At 46.2% G+C, this 14,427-nt stretch overlaps 1 protein-coding gene across 3 annotated transcripts in view; it reads right to left on the bottom strand.

Annotated features, from left to right (window-relative positions):
• spata20 (spermatogenesis associated 20) overlaps positions 1 to 14,427 on the bottom strand; it is a 35,806-nt gene that overhangs the window by 14,213 nt on the left and 7,166 nt on the right. For all 3 annotated transcript variants that reach the window (XM_013133845.4, XM_010891924.5, XM_010891925.5), the window contains 13 exons: positions 14,224 to 14,367; positions 13,868 to 14,087; positions 13,329 to 13,472; positions 12,976 to 13,177; positions 12,656 to 12,786; positions 12,465 to 12,569; positions 10,945 to 11,019; positions 10,154 to 10,366; positions 9,475 to 9,667; positions 8,278 to 8,446; positions 5,273 to 5,481; positions 2,488 to 2,687; positions 2,010 to 2,090 (listed from right to left, as the gene is read on the bottom strand). In XM_013133845.4, the coding sequence (XP_012989299.3) occupies positions 2,010 to 2,090; positions 2,488 to 2,687; positions 5,273 to 5,481; positions 8,278 to 8,446; positions 9,475 to 9,667; positions 10,154 to 10,366; positions 10,945 to 11,019; positions 12,465 to 12,569; positions 12,656 to 12,786; positions 12,976 to 13,177; positions 13,329 to 13,472; positions 13,868 to 14,087; positions 14,224 to 14,367 (2,086 nt within the window). The remainder of the gene's footprint in view (positions 1 to 2,009; positions 2,091 to 2,487; positions 2,688 to 5,272; positions 5,482 to 8,277; positions 8,447 to 9,474; positions 9,668 to 10,153; positions 10,367 to 10,944; positions 11,020 to 12,464; positions 12,570 to 12,655; positions 12,787 to 12,975; positions 13,178 to 13,328; positions 13,473 to 13,867; positions 14,088 to 14,223; positions 14,368 to 14,427) is intronic.

Here is a 14,427-nt window from a genome sequence, read left to right as displayed (position 1 = left end):
TTGCAGTGGAGACAATCTTCCTAGAAGAGCCAGCTGTAGAGGGAAGTCTTGACTGCGCTATAATAACGGGTTAGGCCTGAGGGGCATCCAGTACACAGAGGGGTGACTGTCTGAGTGACATGGGAAACCTGCCCTAATGTTTCCTCCCTATAGAGTGGGTGTGAGAGTGGAGAGAAAGTGGACGTGATTATTTGGCTAAGACAGAGCCAACTAAAAGGGAAGGGGTGATTTAGTGCGAGAGGGAGATCGAGGAGGCACTTGTTAAACGGCGTCGTAAAATCTATGCGAGAAAAAGATTAGGAGCGACCAGCGACTCAAATAATCAACCCATAAGGCCTGTTACGCAACAACTGCTGACATTTACCATACGACAACCAGAATCAAGGCCAATTCCGCACATTATTGTTCGAAGCATTAATTGATTTCAGGGATCGGGGGGGAAGCATCTAAACTTGTGGAATGGAATAGAAATGGAAAATGGAATAAACAAAGCGCGTGTGTGTACACGCATGCATGTGTGAGATTAGAATGCATCAAAATGTACACAGCTCATTCCCCACAATTGCCTCAGCCTAGACCAACAGACTCAACTACATATTTTCTCCCTCTGCCTAATGGCTTGTGGAGAACACTCTCCACTTTTCATATCTCATTCTTTCTCCTCTCTTTATTCTCTCCTCCTCTCTCCTTGCTCCCCACTCCTCCACCTTCTCCTCCCTGGCCATCCTCCTCTCTCTAATTTATATTCCTCTCTGTCCATTTTAAGCCTCTGAAACATAAACATGTCTTACATTATTTCCAATCCTCTTACATGGAAAATGTCTCACTCCTAGAAACTCCAGTGTGTGTGTGTGTGTGTGTGTGTGTGCGCATATGCGCATGTGTGTGCGTGCGCGAGAGAGAGATTGAGAGATGGACAAACAATTATATATTGTAAAAAAAACAATGTTAAATGCCAGCGTCGGCGAGTTAGCCTGATGGACACTGACAGCTGTCAAAGCGTTTGGCGGGAAACGGCACAGACGTCGAGTAAGCCATTCGCATGTTTTGTGGCGTGGTGTACAGACTTGCCAGGCAGGGACAGAGACAGCTGGAGGCTGCAGTCGGCCGCGGTGAGGCCGAGAGGTCAGCCGACAGGTCAACAAATTCAACTGATGTTTAATTTAATTACAAAAGTTATTTAGGGAAAAGCTTGAATCCCTGTAGTCAGCCCCAAAAACGGTGTTCAATTTTGAAATAGGCCTACACATCAACCTGACACAGATCAACGCAAAACACTTAGTTTTTTTTTAAACAGACTGTACTGTTTTATGGCAAACTTTTGCGGGCCTTCCATGTGACACAGTGGTGTAAAGTCCTCTGTAGCACCATGTTAACCACTTAAGTTTGAAACTTGAATCTGAAGCTAGCTGCAAAGCCCCATGGGTAATATAAATAGGTATCACTTCGGGAGCGGGGAGACGTAGTCAACAGGATTTCCTGATCTAATCTTGCTACTACCTCAGGCAGGAACAGGCACTTGCATCAGTACAGTAAACGGCAAGTCACCTGCCCTTGAGGGGTCAGAGGGAGGAGTCAGGGGAGGAGTCAGGGGAGGAGTCAGGGGAAGGCTGCCACCAGAAACAACCATACAGAGAGGAGAACAGAGAAAATGAGTGAAGACACAAACAATAAAGAGAGTGCTGACAAAAAGAGCAGCAAGGCCGCTGCCTGACATTTAAATAACATGGAACTAGCCAACACCCCAGGCACTGTCCCAACCTGCCCTGCAGTGTGTGTGTGTGTGTGTGTGTGTGTGTGTGTGTGTGTGAGGGATGGAGAGATAAACTGACAATCTGACCTTTGGGTATGATAGCTGTAACACTCTCATTATGAGACAGGCTTTGGGAGCCAAAGTCTCTCCTAAATAACTGAGAAGAAAAATGAATAAGTAATAACAAACTAGTTATAATTAATTAAGAGGGGCTGCTTCAAAGAGGCTAGAAATGAACAGAGCCCTTAACTCTTACCTTGTGTGGAAGGAACAGAGAGTTGACTGTTGCTAGCAGAACGGAGGTGTCCGGCGCATCTCTCTCACCACAGATTACTACCTAGACAGCGAGCGAGAGATGGAAAATAAGCAGGTGTGTTCTAAGCTTGTCTGACCCCTATCTTGTTAACATTTTGCCCCCTGCACACACTCAGACACTTACACGCCCACAGCTTGTTATCTCTGCCCCCTGAATGAGGACTTCTTCACAAGTCTAATATGATGGAGAGCGCCCTTCCCATGTTCTCTCCTGACTCCTTCGCTCCCTCTTTCACATTTCCCACCTCCCTGCCTTTCCCCCTCTCGAACCCTCCTTCACTAGTTCACTCTTTCTTCAATGCTTTTTCAACTTGCTTCATTAGCGTGAATGTCTTTTGCGTCAGACTTTGAAATGGTGTGCGTGTGTGTGTGTGTGTGCGCACGTGTGCCTGCATGTATGTGCACTCCACGTGCGTTACCTGTTTCGGTGTGTAGTGGTTAGCCATTGAGCCCCTGACCATCTCCGGCAGGGCGATGGGGACTCTGGTGAGTCGGTCAGAGAAGGCGGCGAGCAGCTGTTGTGAGCGCTGGGACCAGTCCTTACGACCAGTGTAGTGGGACAGACGCAGCAGGTTCAGACTGGACACAGAGTTGGGACTGGGTTCTGCACCGTCCTGGTCTGAAGGAGACACGCACACGCACACACACGCACACACGCGCACACACCCGCACACACACGCACACACACGCACTTCATTTAACAAGTTACTTGAAGATCTAACACTCTATTCAGTCTCAGTATCCACTTAAATTAATAAAACATGTTTAACCAGTGACCTTTTCCGAATCAAATATTCAACCGGTGACTGACAGGTGACCCCAGGACTCAATCTTAGTAAGTGATTGGTGTTAATCTCCTTGGGCAGCCCATAACACAGCGGTGCTTCTCTTCTCATGACCTCTGATCTCACACTACACACTACCTGTGTGTGGGAGATGGTAATGACTGGTATAAGCCATCGACCTTTGAATCAGACAGACGGGGAGAGACGGCTTCTTCTGACACACACACACACACACACACAAACACACACGTAAGTGCCCTAACAACACATGCAAGCAGGCTATAGTCGAGAAAATCGTTTGAAAAATGTCATTTCATTCTGTAAGGCAGGAGGTTATAGTCACCCATAACCAGCTGGACTAAAGTGTCCAGTAAACAGTTTTTCATCTCTCTCACCTCCACAAGCCCCATCATACATCAGATAAGAAAAACACACACACACAGAGACACACACACACACACACACACACACACACACACACAGCGGAATAGGGTGATGCACGCAGCTTTGGGATTTAAAAGACAGTTGCTCAGGACTGTAGGGTATTCAGTCTTCCTGTGATGGAAACACACCCACATGCACACATGGACAAACAAACACCGAGCAGTGTTACTAACGGAGCGTAATTCAACGCAGTGGCAGCGTCATATTGGGTCTGTCAATCCTCAAATATGAGAAAGCCTTGGGAATGCAGACTGTAATCACACGCACACACGCAACAAAAACACGCAGGCACACATGTGCCGCACAAACACACATACAAATATGTAGTCACACACGAACACAAGTCAGTTTTAACCAGTCAGCAAGCCAGAAAAAAAACGATTTCCTTTCTTCTTCCATTTTCCTTTATTTCCCTAAACCTTTGTCGGACCCATTTGCACAGCGCTGTCAGTAAAGAGGCAAGTCAGCGTGTGTTTCTGATTGTGTGTACACATCTATCCACTTACTGGAGAGAAAATGTGGAGCTGAGACTATTAGAACATTAGACCTAGTTTTTTTACGCATTTGCAGGAAGCATTTTTATTCCCCCAGACCTAGAAAGGCACAACAGTCCCTCTGCAAATAAGACTTGATTGACTGGGTTTTGATCAATCTTAGTTGACGTCCTGTAGGAGAGTCATTCCTGTTCATTACTTTTCTACAGAACATTTCTGAGGGAGAGCGAGGGAGCAAGAGATTCACAGACAGGTTCAGAGAGACGGATATGCTCTCTAAGATTCACAGACAGGTTCAGAGAGACAGAGACCCTCTCTAAGATTCACAGACAGGTTCAGAGAGACGGATACCCGCTCTAAGATTCACAGAAAGGTTCAGAGAGACATATACGCTCTCTAAGATTCACAGACAGGTTCAGAGAGACAGATACGCTCTCTAAGATTCACAGAAAGGTTCAGAGAGACGGATACCCGCTCTAAGATTCACAGACAGGTTCAGAGAGACGGATACGCTCTCTAAGATTCACAGACAGGTTCAGAGAGACGGATACCCGCTCTAAGATTCACAGACAGGTTCAGAAAGACAGATACCCTCTCTAAGATTCACAGACAGGTTCAGAAAGACAGATACCCTCTCTAAGATTCACAGACAGGTTCAGAAAGACAGATACGCTCTAAGATTCACAGACAAGTTCGGGAGAGACAGATACCCTCTCTAAGATTCACAGAAAGGTTCAGAAAGACAGATACCCTCTCTAAGATTCACAGACAGGTTCAGAAAGACAGATACACTCTCTAAGATTCACAGACAGGTTCAGAAAGACAGATTTGCTCTCTAAGATTCACAGACAAGTTCGGGAGAGACAGATACCCTCTCTAAGATTCACAGACAGGTTCAGAAAGACAGATACCCTCTCTAAGATTCACAGACAGGTTCAGAAAGACAGATACTCTCTCTAAGATTCACAGACAGGTTCAGAAAGACAGATACGCTCTCTAAGATTCACAGACAGGTTCAGAAAGACAGATACGCTCTCTAAGATTCACAGACAGGTTCAGAGAGACAGAGACCCTCTCTAAGATTCACAGACAGGTTCAGAAAGACAGATACCCTCTCTAAGATTCACAGACAGGTTCAGAAAGACAGATACGCTCTCTAAGATTCACAAACAGGTTCAGAAAGACAGATTCGCTCTCTAAGATTCACAGACAGGTTCAGAAAGACAGATACGCTCTCTAAGATTCACAGACAGGTTCAGAGAGACAGAGACCCTCTCTAAGATTCACAGACAGGTTCAGAAAGACAGATACGCTCTCTAAGATTCACAGACAGGTTCAGAGAGACAGAGACCCTCTCTAAGATTCACAGACAGGTTCAGAGAGACAGAGACCCTCTCTAAGATTCACAGACAGGTTCAGAGAGACAGATACGCTCTCTAAGATTCACAGACAGGTTCAGAGAGACAGAGACCCTCCCTCACCCTGTTTAAGTCGTAGCAGTATTGTTGGGTCAGCAGGGTTGCTGCAGTAGTAGCCTCCGCCCTCAGCGTCCCAGAGGAGGTGGTCCTGTCGCTCCTGCAGCTCCTCCGCCCAGCGGAGCCAGTCTGTCTCCAGTGTGGCCTCGTACAGGTCCAGCAGACCACAGATGACAAACGCATAATCGTCTAGGAAACCAGCGATGGGCGACACCCTTGGAGATCAAGAGAGAGACGTTAATGAAGGATGAATTTATCATTCATCAGAGGTAGTGTTCTACTGTTTAGACGACAGTGTGACAAATGTAGGGGGGTCAAACAGGGCTCATGTTACACTGCCTGTCACTGTAACTGAATCCCAGTAGCACCCCAACACCCTGACTGCCCTGGCCTCCATCCTCCACCCGGTTCCCAGCCTGTCCTGGAGGGTCTGACCCTGATAAGGACAGCGGAAGGGGAGTGGTGACAGGAAGACTGACGGCTCGGTGACTGGTGGGGTGGGAGATGGACAAAGCATGGGTATCTTTCCATGGGTCTGCCAACACTTCACCTCACAGGGGTGCCCAGGCTGAGGAGAGGTCGACTGGCTACCGAATTTCCTTGAGCCCAAACAAACGCTGTGCCATGTCGGCAGAGAGTAGTTTCTTCCACACAAGGAGTCAGGGTCTGAACGCCTACCCAACAAAAAGAGGGTTTGTCGATCAAAACAACAAACCATCTGGTTGGTCCCGGAAAACAATGGGTTCTGTCTGTTGGGTCTCCTAAACGGATGGCTTGCATCTGACTGGTCCCAGAAAAACAAAGGGTTGGGCTAAAGCAAGAACACACATGGATAGGCGACATTTGGCCGTACTCTGGTCGGTTAGATCAGCTCTGATGACTATTTGGTACAGCACCCCTCATTTTGACCTGCTTAATGACCACAATGGAAAGAGTCTCAGAGATGATTAGTTAACAGTAGAGACTTCTGTGTAAGACTGCAAGACTTCAGACAGTCAAACAGGAAGGAGATGAGAGGAACTGTTCCAAACCACACCCTATTTCCCATTTAGTGCACTACCTCTAAACAGACACATTGGGAACAGAGACATTCAGGATGCAGCAACAGAATCTATTCCAAGATGCACAGTTAGGAGGGAGGGAGGGAAGGGGAGATTGTAGATGGAAAAGGAGAAAAGGGAGACCTAGACATAAGGTCTTTGCTCTCCTCCCAGGGTGTCAGCCAGATGAACTTGTGGGAGGCTCACAAAGCTTAAGTGGCTGCATGTCAGTCAGATAGGAAACCTTTCAGAGTCTGAGGATGTCTTCTCACACACACATAGACACACACGCACATCCCTGAGTGTGTGTTTTGGTTTGATAACTTACTTCCAAACTTTTCGGGGATTTCAAACAGTTCAATGTTTACTGTTCTCAGAAGCGACTCCTCTCCATCATTCAAACCCAGACAGAGCACTTTCATTAGAAGTTAAGAACAATTTCACTCTCATAGTGGTTTCCCATCGGAGCCGATTAAATGAGGGTGTTTAAAGCCGTTCCAGTTATCAGTTGAAGATATGGGTTCAATTATAACTGAGAACAAGAACAGGGGAAGGAGGCGGATGAGATGAAAAGAGCACTTGATTAGTTGAATCAGCTGTGTTTCTTTCAGGGCTAAATCTAATATTGTAATGTTAGGGTTACACGATAGGAGCATCAGTTCGGAAAAACTCCCCTAATCAGTACTTTGCAGCTATCCAGCAAAACCCTCTCTCTCACGCAACTGGCTCTCAACCCAACCACAAAGTCTTCCACTCAGCCAGTTCTCTCCCTGGTAACAGCCACAGCATGCCATGAGCCAGTGTGTGGTACCACAACACCTCCAGGTCCATTAACCCAGATCTACACCGCACTACCCATCCCTTCAGCCAATTTGGTCTGTCCTATATGTGCCTGGCATGACAAAGATGTAGGTAGGACCAGATTGCCGTGGGGAGAAAAAGAGCTCAGGTAAGCATTCTCCTGGGTAAACATTCGACAGACAGCATCTTGCTGATGCTAAGGGAATAGCACTTGTTATGAATGAGACCAGTCCACTGGAACTGCCTGTCTGTGTGTGTGTGTGTGTCTGTTTTTATGTGTGTGCTGTACTGTGTGTGAGAACAGGTTTTACTATATATAAATATGTGAGAAGAAAATGTTCACAAACTGTGGTTAAACCATGAAAATGTCATTAATGGGGACATTTTACATGTCCTCATTTCGAAAAAAGGGTTTATTTCTTTCTTTCACCATTATTTAACAGCGAAGTCTGTGTATATGGTCATGATAAAGTATATTTGGTTTCCACAAAGTACAAAGCATTCATGTACTTTCTTCATCCAACGAGGATAAAGGTTTGGCCATTTTCCTCATAGGCTCCTATTCAAATTTCAGCTGAATCGGGCCACCTTGCTTTGCTTCCAGAGAAACGATGCACATCGCCATTGGCTACCTGATAAGAAACTCAATATTTACCAAGTTGAACAAGGTGATTGCAGTTTGCTTAAGTATGCTGATATTTACTTTATTGTGTGGACAAATGTTTTAACTAGCTAGCCACGGAGGTATAAATGTACCTAGAGTCGGTCTAGAGGGAGTTGCAGCGCAGGTTTGTCGTAGAGGTTGATGTTGGTTGCTAAATTATTATAACTTCATACTCCTGAAAAATGTCACAACATATTGTTGTCACATAATTGCATCACTTACATCACGTACATCATAGGAATGTGCGATTTATGGTGCATAACCCCTTCATTTCTTGAAACTGGCTTTAGCGTTCCTGGCCTGTTTCTGATACAGTCAAATTTCCACAGTGTTTGTGAATGCATTTCCTGCCTCATGGTGTCTTCGGCAGAGCATAAACCCACAACTCCTGGATATACCGTGTGTTTGTCCCTGGCCTGCCTACAAGTGTGTGGAGGATCCAGAGCGCACTGTTGGACTGAGGATCTTGTTCATCCCCTTAACATCATCATTATACCCCATCTTACCCCTGCTCCACCTCCATCTCATCTCCACGGTAACAGGAGTGAAGGATGATCTGTCGCTCCGCGTCCCACAGGTGCTCCTTCAGGAAGCGGGCGGCGTGCACTGCTCTTTCCAGCAGAGCCTTGTCATCTAGCACAGAGCCAACACGCGCGAAGCCTGATAACATCAGACCTGGAGAGAGAAGGCAGACGGGCGGGGGGGGAGGGAGAGAGAGAGAGAGAGAGAGAGATGGGAGGAAAGACAGAATAAGGGAGGGGGCAGATTGAGAGGTTAGGAATTCCCTTGACATATTGCCAAGCCAAAAATATTGCCAAGCAACCGCAAGTGCCATGGTTTCAATGTATTCCTGTGATGTTGTCCTGCAGTGGAACACTGATTATCTATCTACCCCCCCTCGCTCTCTCACTCCCCCCCCCTCTCTCTCTCCCTCCCTCACCCCCTCTCTCTCTCTCCCTCCCTCACCCCCCCTCTATCCCTCCCTCCCGCCCCCCCCCTCTCTCTGTGGAGTGGCTCAGTGACTCTGTGAGGTGGCGGCTTGATGATTACAAGGCTTTGAAGTTTCCCTGATGGCTGCGGCCCCCTCTCTCCTATCCCTCCCGCCATCTTTCATGTCAAAATCAAAGTGCTGGTAGTTGGTAGGGAGCAGGCCAGTCCTCTAAGCCCCAGTGGAGTGCTGTCTGCTCCAGGGAACATCTGATTAATGAACTGATTGACTAATGAAGGACTAGATGGAGGAAAGAGCTTTAATGTTATGGCTCCTGAAATCGCCTGGCTTCATTAGCTCAGATATACTGATAAACTCATGCATGGCATGGAGACCTGAGGGGTGTAGTGTGATGCTGTAGATGCATTCAGACTGTTCAGAAAGTTAGCTTTACATTCCACCTTGAGCTTATCTATATCATGATAATGTTATTATCAATATAATGGGTATTGATCGAACACCTGTCGCGCTAACTTGAGCTATGGCTGGTAATACAAAATTATTCATTGAGATTGAATAAGCAAGAGGGAAGGAATCTGATTCAATTGGTCGTCAATTCATGGCTCTGTCACTTAATTCAGGAAAATGTCAGCCTGCCCCAATGTAGGTTAGAGCTTAAGACTTGTTGCCATAGGAATTAGTTTGCATGATGAAGAACCACTCTATGTCACAGTTATCCTGGGGTGAACTCTATGCAACTATAGTGCGCACATACCATTCCAGGAGGCCAGCATTTTGGTGTCGAGATGAGGGGCCGGCCGACTCTTCCTGACTTCTGCCATCTTGGCTCTAGCGGAGGCCAGTAGCTTAGAGACCTTTTCTACAGTGAGGGCGAAGCGTGCAGCTGTCAGCTCCACAGAATAACGTACAATCAATACATTCTGGCCCTGCAGCTCCCCATGAGGATCCTGACACACACAGAAGACACAAAGAAGATTCATTTACGATAACTGAAACATTCTTAGGGTAATGGACAAGGTTTATGTCTAGAGGCTACAGAGACACAGTAGCCCTCCACACCGTGAGTATGCCCACGACCGCTGACAGAGCAATACCTCACTTCCTGCTTCAGTCTCCTCCACACAGAGGGCCACATACTGTCAGCCTGTGAGCACGGCCCAGAAGCCCTAATAGCACAAGTATGAAGTAATAACCAAGGCTGTTCAGATGTAATATGAGGGCCTGGTATTTGGGCAGCTTGTGGGCAAAGGCCTGAACCTAGCAGCAGTCAGATGAGCAGCCCCCCACTCCCAGATTAAGCACGTCCCTGCGGCCTTCCCACGGTCTGTTGGGAGCACTGGATAACACATAATATCAAACCAACTATGTCTGCTTACGCAAGAATGTTGATGGTCGTGTGCTATTATTGTAACTGCTGGTTTCACCGCACAAACCTGTTCCGGGTCCACATTGCCTTGTTCTTTGACCCCGTAGTGGTGCATGAAGATGTCAGCCTCTGTAGCGCCCCCTGTTGCCCCGTCCACCACAGCAGGAAGTAGTTCTCTGATCTCTAACCAGGTCCACACACAGAACGCCCCCTCCCTCTTCTCAGTCCCCCCCAAAGCAGGAAGGGAGTCTGCATCCTCAGCACTGTAGAAGCCCCCAGACTGTACCAAGAGGCAGATAGAGGGAGGGTATTTGGGCAGCAATGTGTTAATACAATCTTCTGTATGCTAAATTTAATAGACCTTAACCTGTTGTTTAACTTCAATTAAAAGAGTGACGCAAAAAAGACTACAGACAGATGATATAACACTCCAGGAGCTAAAACAGGTATGAACTAGGACTATTACTACTCTATTGTTCATTATCATACATTCTCCATGTGGAAGCGCTCAAGAGAAAGACCTGTAACAGGAAGTCCTATAAAAGAAACATCGTTTCTGTGGTAAATTACTTTCCAAGCATTATTTCTTACCATGTAATTACATAATAAATCGTGGGGAATATAATGATCTCAATGAGTGTGGCTTTAATTGTATAGTCCGCTCTGGTCTTCTGAGACATTAATCAAACGAAGATGTCCACCATCTTGCCTTGGAGCGGGGCTTAGAGAGGAAGAAACAGGTTGACCTCAGCTGGAACGCAGGGGTATTTTTCTTACGCATGCAATGCATCACCTGTCCCCCACACACAAGCACAAATGTGCATGTGCGCACAATGAAGTAGGAGAGAGATGGCTCACCTTGTCACTGAGGTCCCTGGAGACGTAGAGGAGAATATCCTGGGCCACATCAGAGAAAACCTGTTCCCCTGACACCTGCACCCACAAAACATATCACTGTAGAACAACCATCCTGCAACCTTTATATAACCAGACCAGAACCCCAGAGGCGTGCACCCAGAGAATACAGCATGTAAAACATTTAAACCACAACCACCCAACCATAGGCTTCGGCAGATGAGAACACTGCACCAACAACATAATTGGACACACGGATATCTCAGCTAAATTCCAACCACATTAATTGAATTCCAACCCAATTTCACAAATCACAAAAAACAAACGGTGAAACTAAGTAAAAGTACACCCATACAGATAAATGTAATACAATTAGAATCAGGTGCACCAAAACAGGTGAAAATTAGGAAGTCGTTAGAGAGTAATTTGAGAGGGTCCAGTCTTCCATAAAGATTAGAAAGTTGGTCTGGTTTGGTCTTAACTAAATGGGTATGTGGTAATTCATCATGCTAAATCAAGACCTACAGTATTCAAAGAAAATATATTGATGCCACAAAGCCATATAAAAGCCATTTGAAACATCCTTCCTCTGTCCAACCAACCATCTACAAATAAAAACATTTCCAGACTACAGGTAATCTTCTTAAGTCCCACCAAATTCAGTCCAAGAGCCAGACAAAAGTTGCTGATAGAAGCCTCAAAGTCTCAAAGAACAAAGCCTATAAGAACCCCAGGTTAACATCAAGGAATCAACAGTCAATTCTTGCCACAATCAATGTCTAAGTGCATCAGGGTCAACTGTCAGAAAGAGACTGCACAAAGTAGGCCGACATGGGAGATCAGAAAGCAAGACGACTCTGCTCTCAAAAAGGACAATCAAGATACAACTGACATGTACCAGACAAAACCATATCATCAAATACCAAATCTACTGGAACAATGAGCTCTGGACAGACGAGTAAAAAAAGTTGATGAGTCGAAAAGTTGTTTGGCACCAATGCCAGATAACAATGGTTGACAAAAAAAACACTGCCTATGAACAGAAGACACAGAAACAGTAAAGCATGAAGGCAGTAACCATCACTCACAACAGTAAGCCGAGGCAGCCAGTGTAAAACATCCTCTCTGAGCACACATTCCAAATAAAGAGTCTTTATTCAATCCAAAGTGCTGAGGTTGGCCTTTGAAAAGTCAATGAGGAGGACAGTCTTGGTTGCTGTGTTCTACTGTACATCCAACAGCATAATGGACCCGTCTATTGTAGTAGACATTACCATGCATAACCCTCCCATGATGTGACATCTCCTAACAGAGTTTACTTCCTAAAACACTTCCCCAGGCAGGCTACATTATTCAACCAGGGGAATTCTGCTGACAAATATTTTTTTGGGCGGGAAAAGGATTATTGTATAGTGAGCCAATAAACGATTGTGGCTGCGATCCGAACACGCCCGCCCACACACACACACACAAACATACACATTTACACACACACACACACACACACACACACACACACACACCTGGTAGGCAGTGACGTAGGCCACAGCTAGCTGGGCCTGGTCATAAAGCATCTTCTCAAAGTGGGGAACGTGCCAGGAGGAGTCAGTAGAGTAGCGATGGAACCCCTGAGAGACACAGAAGAGAGGCATACGTGAGAGGAAGAGCGTGGGCATTTCTGCGTTTGTGCGATGGAGTGACCGGGCGGGTCTACCTGTCCCACATGGTCATGGATGCCACCCAGGGCCATCATGCGAAGTGTGTGAAGGGTCATCTGGAGAGCCTCGGCCCCCTCAGAGGACGAACGGTTCACAGACCAGAAAGACATCAGGAACATGAGATTCACTACAGAGAAGGCCGAGGGGAGGGGGGACAGAGCACAGGAAGGCTTGTTGGAGAGCATCGAAAGATCCGGACTTGTAATTGTATTCAGATTTATTGTGGATACGACACCAACCACAAAACTAAACTCAAGCATGGGCTTGGCCTGGGTAGCCAGACCAGTTGTGTGTGTACAGACGTGTGTGCGTTTACCTGGTGAGGGGAACTTGGGAGAATCCCTAAAACCTCCGTATTCCTCTTCATATGAGTGTGCTAGCTGTGCAAAGCAGCGATAGGCTACGTCTGGGGCAGGGGGCGGGGTTTCCCCAGGGTTAGTTGCAATTGAGGTTCCCTTCTTCAAAGCTTCCAAAACTCTCTCACCACTGGACTCCAACCCATCACGGTTATCCACCCACTGAGAGACAAAAACTGTTGTTATACCCCCAATATATTTTCCACTCTCACACCCCCTACGCACAACCAACAAGGCATATCCAAGTAATGTATGATCATAAATTAATTATACTGCACTTATGAAAAGCACTTCCAGCTTGAATGAGTGTTACCTGCTCCATTATTCTAGCAAGGACAGTTTTGAGTCCAGGCCTCCTACCACTGTCCCTGGGGGGAAAGTATGTGCCCCCAAGGAAAGGTCGTAGGTCAGGAGTCAGCCATACACTCATTGGCCAACCGCCACCTCCACTGGTTGCCTGGAGTGACCAGAGACAGCAATACAAGTGAACATAAAGTAGATTAAATTACTTGTTTATGTTTAGGCAAACACACAACCACATTCATTTTAAATAATTTATCAGCCAAAGCATTAAAATGTACAATTCAAACAAGATCATTGCAGAAAGATTAGCAGATTATAAATTTTTAAGACAGATGTTTATGATACTTCATGCCAACCCAGAGTGGGATTGGTTAACTCAGCTGCCTCCCAGACCCTTGTTCACACTGGATTGGTGGAATTTGATATAACCCCACATGGCTGAGTTCATTTTATTTCCCCTTAATACACTGATCATTGAATTGTGATAAAGTACCAACGGCATCTCTTACTTACACACTCACACAAAGAGACACACACACACACACACACCTGCACAAAGGTCATGTAGACCTTGTCCACATCAGGTCTCTCCTCCCGGTCAACCTTAATACACACAAAGTTGTCACTGAGGATTTTTCCAATCTCTTCGTCTTCAAAGGACTCCCTCTCCATCACATGACACCAGTGACAGGTAGAATAGCCCACTGACAGGAAGATAGGCTTGTCTTCTTGCTTGGCTTTGTCAAATGCCTCTTGTCCCCATGGATACCTAGGAGTTGGGTAAGACACACAATGTGACTCTCTAACAATAAATGGTTAGAATATACTTTTAGATTAAATATACCAGTGGAATAATAAACAGAGTAATAAACCAGTTCACAAGCATTTGTGAGAACCTAACCCACCAGTCCACTGGGTTGTGTGCGTGTTGCAGTAGGTAAGATGACTTCTCCAGTCCCAGGCGGTTAGGGGGTCTCTGAAGTTTGGTCGGGGGGTTGCCTGCCCCCTCACTGCCAGACGCCATGTTCAGACAGGCTCTGCTGGTTGTACTGGGGATTTAAGTGAAACACAGAGGTGCTAACATTTGGAACTTCATTGGTAAACAAATT

Source organism: Esox lucius, chromosome 5 (assembly GCF_011004845.1).
Source record: "Esox lucius isolate fEsoLuc1 chromosome 5, fEsoLuc1.pri, whole genome shotgun sequence".
NCBI lineage: Eukaryota > Metazoa > Chordata > Actinopteri > Esociformes > Esocidae > Esox > Esox lucius.
The sequence above is the reverse complement of the archived record's forward strand: the minus strand, read 5'-3'. Positions and strand labels throughout refer to the sequence as shown.